This window comes from Aulonocara stuartgranti (assembly GCF_965226115.1).
Source record: "Aulonocara stuartgranti genome assembly, chromosome: 13".
In the NCBI taxonomy this organism is placed as follows: Eukaryota; Metazoa; Chordata; class Actinopteri; order Cichliformes; family Cichlidae; genus Aulonocara; species Aulonocara stuartgranti.
Genome location: NC_138949.1, coordinates 26255919 through 26277738, shown reverse-complemented (window position 1 = coordinate 26277738; position 21820 = coordinate 26255919). Strand labels below are relative to the sequence as shown.

General features: G+C 37.2%; 3 protein-coding genes across 4 annotated transcripts in view; 1 reads left to right on the top strand and 2 right to left on the bottom strand.

Annotated features, from left to right (window-relative positions):
- Positions 1-1781, top strand: part of mrps5 (mitochondrial ribosomal protein S5) — a 33331-nt gene extending 31550 nt beyond the window's left edge. Inside the window, exons 11-12 of the mRNA XM_082556697.1 lie at positions 51-187; positions 1187-1781. Coding sequence (XP_082412823.1) covers positions 51-187; positions 1187-1411 — 362 coding nt within the window. The 3' untranslated portion in view covers positions 1412-1781. The remainder of the gene's footprint in view (positions 1-50; positions 188-1186) is intronic.
- Positions 1-21820, bottom strand: part of slc8a1b (solute carrier family 8 member 1b) — a gene marked incomplete at its 5' end in the record, with an annotated part of 415624 nt that overhangs the window by 363751 nt on the left and 30053 nt on the right. The window lies entirely within an intron of this gene.
- On the bottom strand, positions 4362-20736 carry LOC309720716 (uncharacterized protein). The gene is made up of 9 exons (XM_082557854.1): positions 20518-20736; positions 15840-16004; positions 14131-14292; positions 13422-13489; positions 13186-13201; positions 10205-10426; positions 6911-7078; positions 6692-6814; positions 4362-5229 (listed from the first exon to the last, which is right to left on the bottom strand). Exons 1-9 carry the CDS (start codon positions 20602-20604, stop codon positions 5155-5157), a joined length of 1086 nt encoding a protein of 361 aa, XP_082413980.1. The 5' UTR covers positions 20605-20736; the 3' UTR covers positions 4362-5154.

Below are 21820 nucleotides of genomic sequence, written 5' to 3'. Positions count from 1 at the left end.
CAGCAGCAGTTAAGATATCCGTGGTGTCCTGAAAATGTCTGTGTCTGCAGGTTACGGTCTGCACTGCCACAGGGCGGTCATCACTCTTTGCAAGCTGATCGGTATAAAAGACATGTATTGCAAAGTAGAGGGATCAGTCAATCTCCTGAACATCACCCGGGCTCTCTTCACCGGATTAGCCAGTCAGGTAAGAAATGTTTGGGGGCGTTTTCACAAATTGGTTTTATGGTTTTGGAAAAGCATACAGGTTTTAGCAGGAACATAAACTTTCATGAAAGCATAAGAGCTCAGATTCTTATTAGCTTTCTTAATTTTATAAAGATCATTTTTGCCATTTGTTACTCCACTGTAACAATAAAGAGAAAGAGAGAGCAAACATGGGGAAAGAGAGCAGTGGATGCAGCAGGCTTGCAGTAAAGGTCTCTGATGGAACTGGACACTCACTGCTGATGTCATTTGCACCATATCAGGTGGCCTTCTGAATGCTGAAAACACAATAGTGACATATTATCACCTTGTAAGTACAGCTAACCTCCCAGCAAATGGATGCCTGTTTAGACAGGGGTTGTATTTGTGTCCACCTGAGTAATGTTACTGCAACATTACCTCCACCTGTAGCTTTTTCTCAGTTTATCCCTGAGGGGAAATATCTGGCTTCTTAATAATTCTGGCCAACTAATCTTATTTTACTTTCAGTTATAATTTGGGGCTTCAGTGGTGATGAAAACAAGACATTTGAGATGAAGCAGTTATTGCATTTATTTTTCCAATAGTTTTCTTGTTATGTTTTCTGTTATAAATCCAGCACATTTTCTAAATGGCTGTTTCACCCGAGCTCTCTCAGTGCAGCTGTAGGTATCATTATTTTGCTCTTCACAGTCTGAACCTAACTTCTCTTTCTTTTGCTATCTCCACTTCACTGGTCTTCGGTCAAAATATATTTAGATTTCAAGCAACTTTTTAACTATAAAAATGTGATGCTTTAAAACTTTATGAAAATAATGTTTAAAAAATTGTCTAAATATTGCTGAAAATACTCATTTGGATTTTATTTCCCAAGTCACTAACTTTATAGTTCCAAAAACTAAAAGTTTATGGAAAAAGTTTATATTATAGAAGCTGCTAAGTTCATAGCCCCAGTAGCAGTTTCCATATAAAAATGTCTACCTCTTCTGTTTCTCCGTAGGAAACCCACCAGACTCTGGCTGACAAGAAGCAGCTCCATGTTGTAGAGTTTCAGTCGCAGCGTGGCCTTCTGCCCATGGTGGTGGCGAGTCCCAAAGACGGCGCACGACCCAACCCAGAGTCAGAGGATGAGATTCCCAACACCCGGCTGCACTGGGATGACGTACGAGCTGCACAGGGGTTGAAACGCTCGATCTGGGCAGGTGTCAAACGCACCATCTGGTAATGCGTGGGAAGGCTGATGCTTGGATAAGACCAAAGGAGACTTGAGTGGACTGAAGGAAACCAATAGTGTCAAATGGATTATCTGACTTGTTTTTTTTCTAGTAACAGTATGTGTGGAACTTGTTTGCTAGAATTTTGGTTTTTGTTAACGTCTCAAAATGTGATGGACTCTGTTTGTAAGAGTCCTCAACTGAGGACTAAAGTTCAGTGCTTTTCAGTATAACACCAACTTCATTGTCCATATCAAACCTATGATACTGATGCAGTCAATGTTACAGCAGAAGAAATATTTTACATTCTGACTCTTGAGAATTAATTTTGAACTGTTGCAAAACATGTGCTAATAATAAATTTTAAATCTATTAAAGTCATTGGGGGTTTTGTCCTTTTTGCTTTGGATATATTTAGTAATGCATGAAATTCCTGATTAGCTGAGGCTGATGGATACCTCTTATGTTTTACTGCAACTATGGAGCAAAGAAATTGAAAAGTGTTGAACAAAGGTTATATTTTTGTCACTTTTGATGTCCGTTGGGCAACAGTGCACAGTAATATATATTAATGATAAAAAATAATGATAACCGCATGTTCACCACGAAACCTACAATCTAAGTGCCACCTTGTAGTCATAGTAGCAACTTGTCATGTATAACAAAGCCACTCCCTAAAGCATACCTGTCTTTCTTTTTCTTTAAATGGAGTCAATGATTTGCAAAGTTAAAATGGTCATATTCTTAGAACTACAGATATAGGTAGTGATAACCAGGTGATATAAACTGAGCTGCAAAGTTTAAACTAGGGTTAGATTGAACAAAGTAATTCCAGAAATCCTGACTCATTTTGCAAACAGAGGAGTCGCCTACTGCTGGCTGCCATTGTCTCGGTAGTCAGATTTTTACACAGTTGATTCCTAAATGCAAGTTTAATCTTTTATAAAGCTGAACATTTCACTAGCTAGGACAACATCCTCGGTAACAATGGGGAATGAGGAAGTGTGAACTGGTGCTGCGGTTTGGGGAAGGCCTCGAAGGAGACTGGTGACGGCTCCCGGGCCCAACAGATCCCCATGTACTAACGAGAAATGAATGAAGGAAAGTAAGAGAGGGGAAAATGGGGGGGGGGGGACAGCAGGTATTTGAAAAGGGGGTGTCAAGGAGGAGTGGTCCCACTCCTGAAATTCAGATGACATTTCCACTAAAAAGGTCTTTGCCTCAGCAATTCAAAGACCATGAAGTCAAGATGCTCCAGGTGAGGCTTGAACTCACAACCTCGGCATTGCTCTACAAAGTACTGTCTTATAAGTACCGCGCGCTGACCGATTGCGCCACTGGAGCTTGTGTGCTTGAGGCATTAGTCAAGTCTAGATTCTGACGTCTTCTTACAACTCAAGTCACTGCTGGCTTCACTTTTTTGACCCAAAACCTCAGACGTTACTGAATGTAGCTTCCAGGTTGATAAAGCCAATACATAAGCAGCGACCTTTTTTACATCAGTTTTAGGGGTTATTTTGTTTTGTTTGGGGGGGTGAGGGGGTGGGGGAGGTATGCAACCAAGATGACGACAGTTCAAAGCGAAGCTCTCATCGAGTCTTTCTTTAACACTAGTTCTTATCGATACCTGGACCTAAAAAGAGCTCAGATTTCTATCAGAGGAACTACCAAAGAACACATTTGCTCCAGGTGAGGCTTGAACTCACAACCTCGGCATCGCTCTACAGTGCACTGTCTTATAAGTACCGCGCGCTGACCGATTGCGCCACTGGAGCTTGTGTGCTTGGTGTGCTAGTTATGTCAAGACATTCTTACCAGAGGATTCAACACTGGCTATTAGAGACAGTTGCCAACAACAAAAATGCCCATGCATGCGCCCATCTTTGTAAGATCAGGTGTTTTTGTTTAGTTTTTTTTTTTTTCTTGCAACCAAGATGACAACAGCAAAAACCACAGGGTCCATCTTTTACACTGATAATGTCACTGGCTTCACTTTTTAAACCCTAAACCAAAAAATAAAAAATAAATAAACATTGGAAAAGTCAATGCAATTTGCCCTCCCTTGTCATATAAGTTTTTTTACAACCAAGATTGCAAAAAATGAAAGCAGTGCCGTCTCAGTATTCCTTCTTTAACAGTGGTGATGCCTAAGTGCAAGTGGAATCTTTTATATAACTCAGCCTTGACAGGTCTCTGCCCTGGTGTTTCAAGATGAACTGAGGACATCTGCTCCAGATGAGGCTTAAACTCACAACCTCAGCATTGATCTGCAGTGTACTGTCTTAGAAATACAACACGTTGCCTGATTCCAACACCGGGGGAGGGGGTGCACACATCCAGAGGGTTTATACTGGTAATGTAGAAAAGGTCGTTCTTATCCAATACCTGGACCGAAAACAGTCTCAGAGAAAGCAACCCTCATGAGAGCAGGTGGGGTGCCGCAGTTGAGGTTTGAATTCTCATCCTCGGCCTTGCTCTACAATCTACTGTCTTATAAGTACTGCGTGCTGACTAATTGCACCATTGGCGCTTGTGTGCAACTCATGCTCATCAAGTCAAGACATCCTTACCTCCGGAGTCAATGACGATACATTCATGATGCCTAAATGCAAATTTAAACTTTTATATAACTCTGTTGTTGTTTTATGTGAAGACAAGTAGTCATTTGATATTTCATTTCTTTTGACCCCCCATGACTAGAGTATTTTAAACACCGTGAAATCTCTTATTCTTCTTTTAATTTTAATGTGCATGGTTTTGCAATAAAAGGAAAGCTGGTATTCAAAACATCAAATTATGTTTGATGTTGGTACTGAACATCAGCTCTGAAGAAGAATAAGGATAACAGCAGTTAAACCAAACTCCAATGAGTGCAAATGCCTCTCACAAGTAACTCAAAGATTCTTTTGATGTTTTATAGAGAAAATGGAGCACATAATGAAAGAATACAGACGAGTGTAGTTCATTTTCCTTATTTTAATAATCTTCAGAATACAAAACTATAAAAATTTAATCCAGCAACATTAACTCTGTTCCTCTTATTTTGTCTTTTACGCTTTGCTTTTTAATTTTTTTAATGACATGCATGTATTTGATTTCTTTAATAAGTCCAGTTATATTATTAATATTTCAACACAGATAATACAAAGGGAGAAACATAAAATATAAGTATGCATTTAATGTATTTAATGCTACCAGCTTTGTATGTTTGTGATGAATTTTATTCTACAATAACAGTATTGACACCATATTCTCTAAACTGTTGAAAAAAATGACCCATTCTTTTTGTGAAGATGTAATCACTGGCTCGACAACATTATTCTGAGGTTTGAGGTTAAAAGAATATGACTTTTGTCTAGTTGATCATTTACTCTTTGAATTTTATAGTTTATAGAATATAAGTTTTGATTTGTTTACGTCTTTTCTCTGCTTTAAAATCTATAGTTCTCCTTTACAAAGTCGTAACCAATTTCACAATATACTCTGTTATGCCAAAAAAAGGATGGGATGCAGTTTTTCACTGTGACCTCAGGTATGTGCTGTGTGAGTTTTTGTATGTTAGAGTATTTGGTATTTTGATAATGTTGCAAAGCAAGAAAGTCATGCTCTCACATACAGTGAAGACCAATTCTGACCAATCTAATGTGACTTAAATGCATTATCCAACAGACAAAGACACACATAGACAGTCAGGGACATAGATGTGCACAGCAGATGGAGTGTATTACTTTCTTGCAGGTCTGCTATTCACTCTTCAGAAATATTTCCATCGGATGGCTGAGAGAATGGCATGGATGAAGTACAGGAGTGTAGCCACGAAGGCGAACACCTGAAACACAAACAAACACAACCAAAGAACATACTTAAAGCCAAGTCCATCCTTTGCATCATTATTGCTGTTTGAGTTTGCTTTTTAATCCAATTCTGGGAAATCCATATTTGGTTTATTGCCAAGAATTACATGGAATTCTAGGTATAAACGCCAGTTAGCTTAGCTTAGCATAATAAGTGAAAGGAAATTCACATGAGGTTTCCACCTCTTTAAGCTAATAATCAATGTGTGTTCATAAGTACCCTTGGCTCCACCCAACCAACTAGGTCACTGATTAATGTTGTTCTGCATGTCCTGTTTGAATTGAGCAGACTCACTGGTTTTGGGTCAGGTTGAATTAAAAAAAACATGTTGAAAATCTACTTCTACCTGCTGTGGTTTGGTTCTTTAGATGATATACTGTTTATAGCAAGGCCTCGAGGGCCGGTGTCCTGCAGGTTTTAGATGTGTCCTTGATCCAACACAGCTGATTCAAATGGCTAAATGACCTCTTCAACATGTCTTGAAGTTCTTCAGAGGCCTGGTAATGTGTGTTGACCCAGGGTGATATCTAAAACCTGCAGCACACCCGCCCTCGAGGCCTGGAGTTTCCCACCCCTGGTTTATAGTTTATTGTGCAATCTCTGATCACTTTATCTCAACATTAACATACTGTCCAAAAAAATTAAAGGAACACTTTTAAAACAAATCAGATTTCAATGGAAAAAAAACCATTCTGGATATCTGTATTGATATGACCTAGGTTATGTGTTAGAAATGAAAGGATGCCACATAATTTTCAACCTAAAGATGGCTGAATTCAAAAATAATGCAGCAGCCTGGTCCATTTTTCTGAAATTTCTTTGCAGCAACTCAAAATGGAACTCAGTATTTTGTGTGGGCCCCACGTGCAGACGCATGTGCTAAAGATCAGCCTTTTTTCATCTGTGACAAGCACAGTGCACCAGTGGACCAGACCAGTGGCGGACCTGCCAATTCTGATATTCTATGGCAATTGCCACTCGGGCTGCACAGTGCTAGGCAGTGATCGCAGAGCCAACTAGAGGACACTCAGATCTGAGGCAGCTGTTGTAAAGTCTGTTTCTGATTATTTGATACAAGATATGCACACCAGTGACATGCTGGAGGTTGTTTTTTAGGGCTCTGGTAGTGCTCATTCCTCCTTGCACAAAGGAGCACAAATGCCAGTCCTGCTTTGGGGGCCCTGTCCAGTTCTTCCAGGATAATCCTGGAATTTCCTCCATGCTCTTTGACTGTCTCCCAGACTTTGCTGGAAGACAGTAAACCTCTGACTATGGCATGTATTGATTAGCCATGCTGGAGGAATTGGATAGGTATATTTCCTGAGTATTCAAAAGAAGTCAAAATAATTTTAAATAAGTTGATTAATTAAATATATTAAATAAAAATAAATTTGAACAAATATTTTGGACAGCTCTATTGGAGTTATTGTACTTACCACAGCAGAAATGTAAGTCCTGTAGATTTTAAGGTCAAGGTCTTTCACCCTGATGGTGATGATAGCCAAATCCACCCCTGCACTTAGAAAAAAGAGCGCTGCCAGGCCATGGTAAGCAAAATCCTTCACAAACAGAGATTAAAACATTTTTACAACAAGGTCATAACCCATTAATTTTTCTAAATTTTATTCCCCGTCTGACTCTTGCGTCTCTCTTACAGCAGCAGCCCAGTGAGAACTGTTTTTATGACCTCCGGCAGCGAAGATGATCATCCAGAGGAAGGTCATGACGAAGCAGAAAACAGAGACGAACATCACCCACCCCAGAGGGTTCGGTGGGGCCACGTGTGTCGATGCAACAAGAATCCAAACCAAACCACCAAATACCTGCAGAGATGAAGAAGAGAGAGCGTGAATGGAGATGGCACATTGAATTATAACATTTATGAGAACTAATGGGAATCCATCATATTCTTTTTCTGGTGAAGAGTTGGACATATTCAGTGAATAAGAATCTACAGCCAGCACATTTAACCTTAGTTTACCTAAGCTTAGCTCAGCTGGGCTTAGGTAAGCAAGAAGACTAGAAACAGTAGCAATGGTAGCAAAATGTGAGCTTTCTAAAAAAGATAAAATATGTAACAAAAAAACACCAAAACAACAACACTAACATAACATTAACTTGAATTGAATTAAAAACAACTAAGTTTGCACATTTATTAAACATTGCATGGTCAATTATAAGGAGGCTCTGTAAAAGCCATTTCAATTTTATTTTAAACTAAAAATAACCATAAATATGATCTAAGTGCATAATGCAAAACACACGACATGCTTAAAATAAGTTACTCTTGCATAAAAAGCAACCAGTAATTAAAGACTTTAAAACAGGTAGTCGTGTGGGATTTAAAATATAACATTGTTACTCTAAAAGAGCTTTATCCTGTGCTTACTGTGCAATATGGATTGTTCCTTCAAGCCAAACTTGCCATAGAAAGAGAAATTACATCGATCATTTAAGGATTTCTGTAAATTATCTGAGTATGAAGAAGGGCCACAGTGCTCAATAGCTTCAGTGATGTCATTTATTAACTCACAATGTTGGCATTGCTCTGCAGTGTACTGGCTTATAAGTACCACACGCTGACCAATTGTGACACTGGAGCTTGACTGATGTGGAATTTATAATCACGCTAACTCATAACTTGCAGTTATTTCAGATTGCAATCTGAAATCTTAAATGAACATTCCACGTGTTCATTAAAACCCACAAAAGCCACAACTGGGACATCGCAGAACAATGATGTCCACAACTGAAATCCAGGGGAAATCTAAAATTGAAATCTAAAACAGACTTAGCCAGCAGATGGTGGAAGCTTTCTGATATTACAACATCATAAATAAAGCAATCACAAAATTAGCTTCAACTTTAGTGTACTTTAGAGCATTGCTAAGGTTAGGAGTTCACGACTTACTGGGAAAATGTTTGTTCCTCTATTCAGACAAAACACCTCAAAAGAAAAGTTTTTTCATACAAGGATCAATGTTTCAATTTTGGGCTCATCTAAGACTAGTGGAAAAAAATATCTGAAATACACACTTAAGGGTTTATTTTACCACACTTAATAAACATTGATGGTAATGTTGATTTTCAACAGCCCATTCAAACACTAATCTCTGTCTCTACTGTTTCTATACATTGCGTTCACCTTATCAGTCAAGCTTGCCATCATTAGCTAAGCATAACGTTCAAATATGATTGTTTTTATTTACCTTTAGTCTAAACTTAATTAAAGTTCCTTCATAAGTCAAGAGCTGTCTTTTAAATTCTAATATCATAACCAGGAAATAAGAACAGGCAACAGTGCATGAATATAAATATCAAAAATATTTATCTGACTCATCGAATATAAAACACAAGGACATTTCACTGACAGCTTAAATGGGAGGAAAATGGGGAGTGTAGTCTCTCTGTTCATTGTGCCAGTAGGTCACAGTAAACAGAGGTATCCATAAATGTATGGACATGGTTAGCAACAAAATTTAGGTAGGATGTGGTATTTTAACAATTCTGAATTGGTACTACATGTGCTAAGAAACTATCATCCAGACTTTTACACCAACAGGAACCTAAACTGTTAAAACAATGCAGAATGTAGCCATGTTTAGGCCAGATTCAAAGCTTACAGTAAATTCAAGGCTCCTCGGGACACACAGCACTTTTGCCGTCTTCTATTGTCCAAATTTGGTGATCCTAGCCTGGGTTCCCACCAAGTATGGTACTCTGCTGCTTGTCACCCATACTTTACTTCGAGGATAGGCATTTAGAGATGGCTGGAAAAAAAACGGCTATTTGACTTACTGTTGCTTCAGCATGAAAGAGTTCTCTGGCATTTATGTTTTTCTAGCCATTCTCTATAAACCCTAGACATTGTTTTGTGGGAAAATAGCAGCAGATTAGCAATTTATGAAATACCCATAGGAGCCCATCTGGTACCAACAATCATACCGCACTCAAAGTCACTTAAATCACCTGTCCCCATATTGACACTCAATTCAAATTTCAGTGGGTCATCTTGACCATATCTATGTGCTTAAATCCATTATATTCCAGCCACACAATTGGCTAATTAGTTCATTAATTGTTAAATGAACTGTACACTTTGGAACAGGTAAAATAACTTGTTTATACAGCAAGTGTTTCCAGTTCAGTTTAGTCATTGGTGAACTGAAACAGTTCATAAAGGGCTTCTTACTGCATTCGCATTTTGTGTTCGAAACTCATCAGTCTTCAAGATATGAAAATGTTCATGTTTTTAACTCATACAATATAACAGCATGACTGGCTGAGCGGAGCCAAAATAAACAAACTAAAACTTTAGCGAGGGTATTGGTTGTGAGAATGAAAGATCTTTATCCGTGCAGTTTTGTTTTTTAGTTGTTATACGAGTGTCCTTTGTAATCAGTCAGGGTGAAGAAGAGTAGGCTGCATTCTTTCTTATTAACAAAGACACAATATAAGTGAAATGTGAGATGTGAAGAGAGATGATGCTCCTCCCACATGAAGAATTATCTCCACTGACTCTCTATCTCCAAATTGTGCATTTTTATCCTAAAACAGTGTGGCTACTATATGGAGATATAGGCCCACTGAGATATAGGACCACTAAATTATCAGAAATACCAGCAGGTAATTTATTTTGGTGAAAAGAAGTTTGAGTTTTGTTCATCCTTAAACTCACACCCAATACATAGCACTGTTACCAATTGTCGTTTATCCTGTAAAAATAGTTTAGGCATCAATTTTAGGCATCATATGAAGTATTTATATGAGCCGAAGGCTTATTTAACTCATATATATATATGAACTTGTTGCCATGGCACACCTTAATGAAATATTTGTCGTATTTAAAATACTTTAAAATGAGAACTATAAAATTGTAACTGCATCCTGAAGAGAATACTTAATGACCTGAAGATCATAGTCATTGTTGTCTGTCATTGCCCACTTACCAGTTCAGGTATGTAAAATATATCCGGTGCAGTGGTGCATATTCCCAGTCCACTGGGCAGGCTCCCCATGGGCTGAGCAGTTGTTGCAGCCATCTCTGCCTCTTCCTTCTCCCAGTGCTGATTTAACAGTGAGCACCTTGCTCTTTCCTCTGGACTAACGGTGCGGCAGCAGGTGTAAATGACCCTTTTAAGAAAGTCAGGTGAGCAGTCAAACCCGTTCTGCTATTGTGGGGGAGAGATCCCTTCCCACAACAGCAAACCAGACACACCCTTCACCTTACAGCACTGAACGCTGCCTGGAATTTAATGTGAACTGGTGACTTGTGACGGGGCTTTCAAAAAACTTGATGAGAGATCTTGTGGCCGCAGGCTAAGTTGAGTCTACTGATTTAATATCTTTGCTGTTGCTATTGAGTAAAGACACACTTCACTGACTTTTCAGTTCCCACTAACCTATAAACCCTTTCTTTGTGTTAGAAAAATGCCTCAAGCCTCTATTTGTATTGCACACAGAGACTTTAACAGGTTTCTTTTCAAAATATAGATTCTAATGATTGTGGGTTAAGACAGTCTACTTTGATCTCACAGACACAAGGCTTCGTTTTGAGCTGCACTAATCAATAATTAATTTCAACAATGGATCAAATGAGCATGTCCAGTGTGAGGGCTGACAGGCCTCGCATCTCCCTTTAGCATTTATAGCAACATGTTTCTAGTTGCTGTTTTGGCTTATGAGCTCAAAGTGTTAGTGTTCTACATCATTACCTCCCCTGGTATCAGTTTCCAGCAACAGTAGGCAAACAAAAAACTTTGTTTGCAACTAGCTGGTGGTGGAGCATTTAACTGCTAACATTGGATATTTTTCTAGGAAATGAGTTTCTGTTACATCAGCTCAAAGCAGTCTGGTTGTTCTTCTCTGACCTCTGGAAAATCCCAACAGATCAGCAGTTTCTGAGATACTCAGACCAAGCCATCTGGCACCAACAGCTCTCAAATTCAGTTAAATAAACTTTTGTCCCCATTTCTGATGCTCAGTGTGAACTTCAGCAGGTCGTTGCCTAAATAAATAACCAATAATTGATTGGTTATTTATGTTCACCCACAGTTGAACAGGTGTACCTAACAAAGTGGCCAATAACATTATAGCAGTCCCACACAAGGGACCATTTTTAAATAGAGCAAAATGTAATATTGGATTACAGTGTTAGTTAAATTACAACATCCAGTGTCTCTTTATCAGGCATCAGTTTACTGCTAACTTCAAAAGCATATTTCCTGATGCTGCGTATTACTAAAACAACTCACCTTACTCTATTTTATTATGTAGGTGAGTGATAAAGGGAGAACAATAAACCAGTGGGATGGTTTACTGACTCCTTGTTCTATTTTATAAAGGGTACGACTGGTATAAATGTTCTTGGAACATTTACATCTGTATTAAAGCTGTATTTTACACCATTTGATTGGACAATCTTCACCAGCCTGTAGTTTTAATCAGTCAAGTCAAATGGGGATTGTATAAGTTTTTGTTGTCTTTTTTATCTCTGTGCAATTAGAAGATTTACCTGACAGCTCAGGTCTGTTGTTACATAGTATTTCATTGTTCGAAACAATGAAAACAATGAAATTGACGCTGTTTGTTTTCTCCCACAACATGTGATCTCTGACTCATTGCATGACATGCTGTCAGTCTTTGCTAATGTTGACACCCTCAACAAACAAAACACATAATATTCCAATGTCCAATTCTTTTATTTCACAATGGAGATTCCAAGACAAAAGTGTGAAGTGAATCATCTAGACATTTACATCATCAAATTTCAAATCGCCAGCCATGCCATGCATAAACACCAAGCCTTTGAAAAAGGCACAAAATCTAGTGTATTGAAGTTGGTTTAAAAGGCTGTCAGCAGGAAGCGTTATCTCCTTTACAGAAATGAAGCTCTAATAGTGGTTACACTGCAACACTACACTGCAGGTAACTGCTACATCACTCTATGATTGAAAGAAATAAGATGAGAGCAAAGAAACAATGAAACAAATTAATATATCTATATAAATAAAACTCAAGTGTTGCTAATCCAAGACAATTTAACATTGTAAACACAGTCACTGCGGAACTATAGACAACAACACATGCATCTGACAATGCCTCTAGTGTCAGTCCAATCATACCCTTGTAGCGGCTCTCATTTTAGCTGAATAAATGGGTAGATCACCATCAAAGTGATCATTATTTTAGCTTGGGCCATCAAGTTGCAACAGATGAAATATAGAGCCCATTCCATTTATCGTTGGCCTTGTCTTCTGTAGGAACTAAAGTCACAATCTTCCTGCTTTTCCTGCTTCAGTTTTATAAATGTTTTTTGTGAGAGCAAACTAAAAGTCTAACTGTGTTAAGCTGTAGAAGTAAGTTGTGTGACAAATGTTGGAAATATTTAAATGCTGTGGTGCTGGTTTAGCTCACACGATGAACAGGTGACTGTATGCCACAAGGTTAGATGCAATTCTGTTAAACTCTAGCCTAAGGCTGTATGTCTTTCCCTTTTTGTCCCTTCTTCTCTCCACTATCTAATTCAGGCAAAACAGATATATAGCAAATATTGAAATTTCAGCTATCATATTCTAGTATGGTAGATGCAGAAAGATTTGTCTTTAAGCCAACATCATTGACGTGGTTTACTTACAGAAATTGAAGGAAACATCTTTTTTTTTTAAATGTCTCAGAAATATATTTAAAGAAAATTAGGACAGATCTTGAGTTTTAAAAAATGCATTTGTGTTTTTTTGTGTGTGGGTGTAAAATTTGTGAACTGAGCTTTTAAATTGTATACTATTGAAAGTTACAGTGAAAAATCAAAGAAATCAAAAGTTATGATAATATCATTCCTGCTTCTGTTTAGATTAGTAATTTCATTAGTTATTTACACTCATCCATCTTCTTTAAACAACATTTAATTCTGAAAACTTGTAATTCTCACTTCACATGGATGGATTCTAAAAAACAACATTGAAAATTGTGAGGTAGGCTAATGTGATAATGTAATTTTTGTTTGAGTGTGTTTTCCACTTTTTCATCAATTTGATGTTTGGGCATATTGATTCAAAATAAATGCATAAAAATAATTTTCTTCTCAATGTATTTGTGAAAGCTATGTGATTATTCGTTTTTTTGTTGTTGTTGTTTTCCTCTTGAGTTGGTGACTTGTTTTAGGACCTCTTCCATCGAATGGCAGAGAATATGGCATGGAGGAAGTAGAGAAGAGTGGCCACATAGGACATCACCTAAAAAACAGACAGAAACACAGATGGATGATGGAGATGGTCACTTTGAGGTACAAGACTTTAAAGATTTTAACTTAACTTATAACTTTGATTTGATAACTTTCCTTGTTTTAGCAATTACAATTTGAGACACATATACTTTACTTGCATATTTTCAGTATCTTCCATAATTACATTTTCAATTCCTTGACATTAGAGAAATGTTTACACATCTACATTTGTACTGCTCAACAAATTACATTGTTAAAACATTTTAAAGCTGTGTTCTTTTACAACTACTTTAAAAATTACCAAAAGAGTTGGATAATTTCAGTATGTTGTGCTAAAATTGTCCAGAATAAAGTGAATTTGTCAGAAATACAAGTACAAGATTCGTTATTTCCACTTGTTTTAGTAAATAATGATATAATATTACCATCAAGCGGTTCATTTATTATATAAGAACTTATCTTATTTCATATGCTGCTCAAAAAATCATAAATAAATAAACAAATTAGGGAACAGCAGTCATTGTAGAACTGACATATTTTTAATCCAGTTTCAAAATATGTCAGTACATACTTTTAATTTGGATATCTCATTCTTCAAGATCTGAGAGTTCCCTTAATGTTTTGAACAATAAATTTATGTGTTTTACGTACCACTGCAGAAATGTACAGTCGGTATATTTTGAGCAGTTCAGCTGGTAGTAATGCTAGAACTTGTGCAAGTTTAACTCCTTGTCCAATCCCATAGGTAACATAGGCCAGATCCACTGATGCACTGAGGAAGAAAACCACCGCCACAAAATGATAGCCTGCATCCTGCAAATTGAAATATAGAGAAAAAATAAGAAGAAGGAAATTTAAAAAAAAAAAATAATAATAATAATAAATGGAGAAGATACTATAGGGCCTTCGCACTCTCAAAAAGAGGAAGGGGAGCAAAAGGGAAAATTTTCAAATAAAGTGGGGACAGGTTGATGGACTGTGTAAAACTTGTGGGAAAGTATCCCCCAAAACCCCAATTGCCACCCTGTGGTACCTCATTTTTAAGAATATTGCCAGGTAATAACCCTTCTTTAAGATAGGCCCTAAAAAATGTCCTTAATTGTCAGGTTTTCTGCTTATCGCTGCATTTTTAATAGCAACATTCAACAACAGTGTCCATTTTTCCTTAGTGGCAAAAACAAACACCAAAGGTTAACTAAGACTGTTTATTGTTTACACTGAGTAAAGACAGTTCAAATTCTCAAATGCAAGTACCAATTTTACTTTAGTAATAAATTAAATTTTCTTCTTTTTGTTGTGGTATTTTTTCAGTGTTTGATGTCTAATATATTGGTGCACATTTCTCAATGTCTACACTACAGTCACATGAGAAATGGAATTACACCTTTTATTATTTATTTATTATGTCTAAGTTTTTATGTAACAAGACATAAAAGAAATCTGGTCCTGAGCAGGTTCTAAAATAATTTAAATATAATCTCAGATGAACAACAACATATTTATTTATCAAAAATTAAGCCTACTTTTAGCCCCAGTAACTAGAAGTCATCGTTTTCTGTATGACTTTATCAGTCTTTCATATCATTGTGGCGGAATTTCGTCCCACTGTTCTTTTACAACAGCTAATTGTAAAGAACAGTGGGCATTCATTGAGACTGGTATGCATTCCTTTGTCTAAAGTCCAACACATTTCAGTCAGATTAAGGTCTGAACTTTAACTGGTGATTCCAACTCTTGGATTTTTTTGTAGATTTACTAATGTGTTTGGGATCATTGTCCTGTTATGTGACTCGTTTTCAGCCAAGCCCTAGGGGTTGGACAGATGGCCTAACATTTGACTCTAGAATACTGGTATACAGAGAAATTCACAGTTGGCTCAAAGACTGCAGGATACCCAGCTTCTGTGGCTGTAAAATAATCCCAAATCATCATTCTTTCACCACACATAAAGTGTTTGTTAATGTTGTGTTTGGTTTTTACCAAACACTTCATATCCCGCTAACACATAACAATGCTCCGGACCAGTACACTTCCAAAATGTCTCTTTTTCCAGAGGTGGCCACACTTGCTGATGATCAATCGATCAACGAATTTTCATTACTACTTGCTCTCTTAATTCCTATAAAAGCATTGCTTTAGAGGAGCATACATTGCCTCTGCATTTTTGCTTAAGTTCTGTTAAATTAAAAAAAATACTTTTTAATATGTCAAGCATTGTTCTTCATGTGTGGTTTGATTTACATAACTGTAAGATCTGCTGAGCACAAGATGATTTGGAATTTAAAGAAGGTTTACTTCATCGATCCATTATTAACTGCTTATCTAATTAGGCTATTAAGCAGTCAGTGGGAGTGTCTAACCAGTGCTGGCCAGATGCTGCTCTGATTGCCTCCGCAGAGGAAGATGAAGAACCAGAGTGTTGTCATTACGAAGCAGAAGATAGACACAAACATCACCCAGCCCAGAGGGTTAGCCGGATCAACTTTAGCCGATGCCACCAGGATCCACACCAAACCACCAAACACCTGCAGGGTCACACAGAGGAGGGGAAAAGAGACAATGATTGATGATATTGCAATTCAGTGGCTTGGTTTCCACAGAGAGGGAATTCTACACACCCACTTTGTAAAGTTTTTTATTAGAAATTTATAGTGTTGAGTGTAAGCTTTAAGCTATTTTCCAGCCCTCTGAAAGGTTGTTCAGAGCTTCATGTAAATTGGTACAGTGCCCTTTAAACTAAGGCTTGGTCACACAAACACACACATAATGGCCATGTTGTCACTCTTGGGTGTATTGCCTCAGCCTTTATATCTCCTCCTTTGGCAAACATTATGCTTGAAAGAGTCTTTGGTATTTAGATGGAGCATGAACCTTCCACCATTTGTTCCTTGATAAGAGGCACATTAAAATGCTTTACCATAGGTCACAGATAGTGTGCGCAGGAAAAACATTTTTATTCATTGTCATTCCTTATTTTTAAATAAGCAACAGAAATTTTTGACTGTTTCATGTTAGGCCATCTTCACAGAGAGACGCCAATGTAGGAAAGCTCAGGTGTAAATAATAACATTTCTACATTTTATTTAGCACATTCAGTTTCGAGGTCCTAAAGGCTTTCTGAGACACACTCTAAGACTAAACTTGTGCTTTCACACTAAAACAAGTGAACATGTCTGCTATGAAAAAGATCTGTTTTTATCCTGTCTTTATATTAAAGGCTTCATCCAGACACTCTTCAAGCCAATCAGCTTCGAACCTTCAAGTATCAGGTGCGCAGGAGCTGAGCAAGAGGAAACAGCAGCTGAGGCTCATTCAGTCGAAACTGGCATCTTGGTGTTCCAGTGAGGACATTTTACACAAGCGCCAAAAACAAAAAAGCCCTTCTGCTTCTCAATAGCTCAGTAGTATATCATATCTTCTGGGAGATAAAACAAAAGCCTTTTTCAGTTTTATACTTTTTCTCAGATGAGTATTTTGGGAGGATATCTGTAATAATTTTTATTATTTTATTAATAGTATATACCCAAGAGAACTTTAGTCAATTTATTTTAGGTGAAGATCTAAAATGAACATTCTCCATCACTTATTTAATCTTCTGATTTTTCAGTTGCTACTTAAGGAACCTGAAACAGGTCTGTTTGTATTCAGAACTGCTCGAGTCTCCTCAATCAATTTGTCTAGCAATCATTTTTATAAATTTAGCTGGACTCAAGTCTAGTTAGGTTAGTTCGGTATAACGTAATAAAAATAATAAGAACTAAAATAATAATCCTTCCCATAAAAACAACAAAATCATGTTCAGTCAGCTGTGCAAACACAGAGAGCTCAAATTATGGACAGCCTATTCCTAATCTATGTATTTTTTTTTTTCAGTGCCCATGAAGAACATGCAATGTCCTGGATTAAACACTGTGAAAGACAAACATTGCTCTACTCTGCCTATTCATCTCAAATGGTATATTTAAAGTGAGACATGTCTCCTCCAAGTAAAATAAATAAAAATAACTGCATTTACTTCCATTTATGTAGTGCTTTTCTGGTCTTGGTGGCCACTTGAGGTATGTTAGAATGCTTCTTAGCTGTCATTGTCAATTGTTGTTTAAACAATCCACATCACAAAAAAGAGTAAAAAGATGAATAAAGAATACACAATATTCATGATATCATTTTTTAAATGCAAAGAAGTTTTGGTTTATTCACTACTTGTGAATCTTATTTGTACAATGTCAGAATATTTTTTTAATTGTCAAAATGTGAAGTAACAACTGCCTGTTTTTTTCTTTAAACCTTTAATAGGCGAAACTCTGGCGAAATTTCTGACAGTGAATCATGAAGGAAATGGAGAACAGAGTAGTAAACAATAGGTGCTTCTACATAGAAAAATTGTTTTAATATATGGACAAATATTACACAAGCCTTATCGCAACTTATCTCATCTAAAACCACACAGGTGAAACATATCCATTTTATATCCATTCCAGGTAAAAGGGAACGCACCGTGAATATACAAATTTATACAAAAATATATGCCAAAAAAAAGGTGGGTGGGGCTTCTGTACTCGCAGTCAAAGCTTGACTGTTTACTCTGACTGAAAACAACAGGAAAAATGTTTATAATGGAGCATTTAAGTCAGTGTGAAGACTTAATCTATGACTCAATATTTTTATCAACCTTTTTCCATCTTTAATGTGATAAAATTGCTTGTTCGCACAGAGGTAGGTTTGGATAGATTTAATTCCTTAATAAATGAAATCATTATTTTAAAACTTTGACCAATATTAAAATTTGTTTGATGATCTGAAGCCTTTAAGTGTGAAAAATGCTTTTTTCACACAACAGTATGCACACCTGAATGGGTGGCTGGCTAAACCTAAATTAGGTATACTAGTATTTTTTAGCATCTATATCTGTTGTGGCAAATTTGTTGCCGTGACTGAATCACAGCTGAAATCCACTGTTGTCAGTCTAGACTGAATATAACTGCTGTTTCCATGCCAACAGGGGGTGGTGAAAGCGTTTGAGTGGAGTATACCTTTAAATCAGCTGGACGTGGATCCTACAGCCATGTGGTCTGAGTTTATGGTCTCGGTGATTATTTGAAATAACTAAGCTTCAAGCTGAAAACTAGTGTTGAATATGTTTGTGTGTGATGGTAAGTTAGCTTTGAGGCACAATTCATTTGAATTTCAGTAGTGGGACCACACCTCACACACTCCCCTTCCACTCATATATCGTGAAATGTCCTCCTGCCCTACTTGCAGTTTGTTCTTATTTCTGTGCCCCACCCTCCCAGCTCTTGTCTTATGTCTCACGTCTCACGTAGATACCAAGAGTGCTTTCTGCCCAGAGGGCCCTGAGGCCCTCACCAAATCGACAACTTTGCTGACTCTGTCCACCATTTTCTGTCAATAAACACTGTCCAGTGAAGTCTGATCCCTGCTAGTGAATTGTAGGTTTAAGGACAGTTTCAATTAAAAAATGTTAAAAACATCAAGCATCTTAACTGTTGAGGAGATTTTCAATTCATTCCTTCACTTTATTGCCATTGCTTGCCTTGTGCAGGTGTTTTTGTTCTCTAGCGTTTCCTTTTTTTTCCTCACAGTCCTTCACAGTACACAGTAATTCCAGGAAAATGACTTGGTTGCCAAAAACTAAGCCAAACTCACCCACATTTGCCTTTTTTTATCCGTTATCAGTTAAATTTACACTGACAACAAGAGTAGGTAAACTTTATCAGTAGATTTCCATTCTTGTGCAGCAGCAAATAATTCTGGCACAACAATGCAGGAGCTCCAGCAACACTTAAAAGGAAATAGGAACAACTTTATTAACTGACCAATGCGTTTTGGCTTGTGGCCTTCATCAGGCTGGTGCAGCATAATGTTTCATGAAAAGTGAAAGCCATCCAGTGATCCATGAGGGTTTATGACTACTTTGATATATACTTTACTGCACTTAAATCTAAGGGTTACTGGTGCCTTTCCACGTGTTATGCAGATTTAATCTGTGTGTTGCATGCATCAAAAGAAAACGTAAAGATAAAGCTTGGGTTTGGTATTTACAGCTTTAGTGCCATTTTAATGAGGAGCATGCATGCCAAAAAAGGTGACAACTTGTTTGCTTTAATTCTAAAATGTCACAGAATACAAGGTTTTTTCTTTGTGGTTTGAGCAATACAGAGAATGTATTAGATAACAAAATGTCTCTATATGACATTATAAGCAAATAAGAAGTACTAATACCTATCCCCGCACTCTCACATTTAAAGTAATAGCTGTTATGCAGGTTTAAAGATATTGCACAAACTTTTTTCAGGATACGTTTATGAAATATATATTTTTAAAAGTCAGTCCTTCTTCATTAACAGCTCAAAGTTAATACTTTTTTCATCCTATTATTTTCTGGATTGAAAAACTAAACAAAGCCTAATAATCTTCACTTTTCAATATAATACAGTTCAGTCCATCACCACCTGTTACATCCATGATTGTGAGCATAGAGGAAAATCATGGTGAAAGTGAAAGTGAGGATGCCAGTGACAACATAAGTATTGTGCAAATTGCACAAATATTTTTTTTATTCATTTTGAGGGTATAAAAGTAGAACTAATGGCTGATTAGTGCAGATACTGCATCACAGATGTTTTCTGACAAATAAAATGTGTGTTTTTTTGATATTTAGCGTTTTCCTGTTGCTATGGAAACAAATTATTTTCACCAAAAAGGCTGCTTTTTATTAACTCCAATTATCAAACAGTGGTTCCAGCTGACCAGCAAAACAAGATGAGAAAAATCTTATCAGAATGGAGACCTGCTCCAACAGAGAAATGAGAAGAAGAAGATGCTACTTTAAATAATGTTGGCCTGGTTGAATAAGGAATGAAATAAGGAAAATGTGTTAAACAAACATATGAAAGAGAATAAAAGAAAAGGCTGTGCAAAAATAAGACATGTCTGAACCACAAAAGAGGGTAAAACTCAACATGGAAAAGTAACACATCCCTTCTAACAACACAAATTACAAAACAAGAAACTCACAAACTCGGGGATGAAGAATATGTCAGGAAAGCTGGTGAAGATCCTTCCGCCTGATGGCAGAGCATCACCTAAGGTGGTGGAAGCCATAGTCCAAAACAGTGTGCAAACACGTATGAGGTGTCTTAGAGAATGAGATGTGTAACCTGTTTCAAGGTGCCTTTAAAAACTGTCTTTCTGTCTCGTTTTCCCTCCTGCACCTCCCTCTATTCGTCCTCTACTCCACCTCCCCATCCATTCCTACTGTTCAAACTACCAGTTTGACATGTGGGTTTCTTTTTGTTTGTGCAACAGGATGATGTATCATGACCCTCTTTGCATGTATGTGGTTCTCCGTACAGTTTTTATGTGTGAGCCTCCATTTCTGTGGTATTTGTTGATGGTTCTCTATTAATAATATCAACCTGTTTACATGCACACAAAAAGGAATAGTGAAGCAACTCTAAGCACTGTTAATTCTGGATATAAAAGGAGTTTCAGCTGAATGTTAGAGTAATGCCGGCTTTACTCCAGCTCTCACTGAAATATGATCACTTCATTTAAAAAGAAAAAACACACACACAGTGGAAGCCAAATGCAAATGCTGAGGCTTCCCAAGCCAGTTGGTGACATGGTTGCTGCTTCCATCTATAATCACTTTACACTTCTAATAACATTTTTAACTGTTGTAGGTAATATTAAAATAAACTCTTATCCAGCTAGTCGTCATCTGATCAGCCTCAAACCATCAAATGGGTTCTAAAATTTATTCTGCAGTGTCACAACAACACCAAACATACAAACAAGAGAATTCACTGCTTAAGAAGAAAAAGCTGTTCTGACCGCCACACAGTATAGGTGGAGGTCAAAATCTTGCAGCCAGACTGGGATTACAGAATATACATAAGCATGGTGGCAGTAGCATAGTATATGGGCATGATGCTTGGAAGCTCATTGTCAAGTACATTAAACATGAAAGTCAATTTACATGTGATTTGAGGATTTTTTTAAGGCTCTGATACCATTTTATATGACTGACCTGTTAATCATATAGTCACTGACATCTGAGTTAATGTTTGCTTTTGACTTTATGTCTTAATGTGTTTGTGTAGGATCTGACTGAAGTGCATTCCTCTTAAACTAGTGTCTTTTATTAGCTGTCTGCTGAAACTGCAGAAGTTTAGGTCTAAAAGACTGGGCGAGGGATGCATAGACTGAAGTTTTGTTTGGTTTGTTAACATAAAGTGCACATGAGTCTGAACAGGAAAAAGTAGAGACTTAAAGGATCAAACGCGCAGATAGATAAAGAGGTCTGAAATGAAACAAG

Excerpts from the sequence above, each read along its gene's own strand:
- LOC309720716 (XM_082557854.1), bottom strand. The coding sequence starts at position 20,604 with ATGGCTTCCACCACCTTAGGTGATGCTCTGCCATCAGGCGGAAGGATC. Across the intron at positions 14,293-15,839 it reads GCAGCATCTGGCCAGCACTG|GATGCAGGCTATCATTTTGT; the intron begins GTTAGACACTCC and ends TTCAATTTGCAG. Across the intron at positions 5,230-6,691 it reads GGACTTACATTTCTGCTGTG|GTGTTCGCCTTCGTGGCTAC; the intron begins GTAAGTACAATA and ends TTTGTGTTTCAG.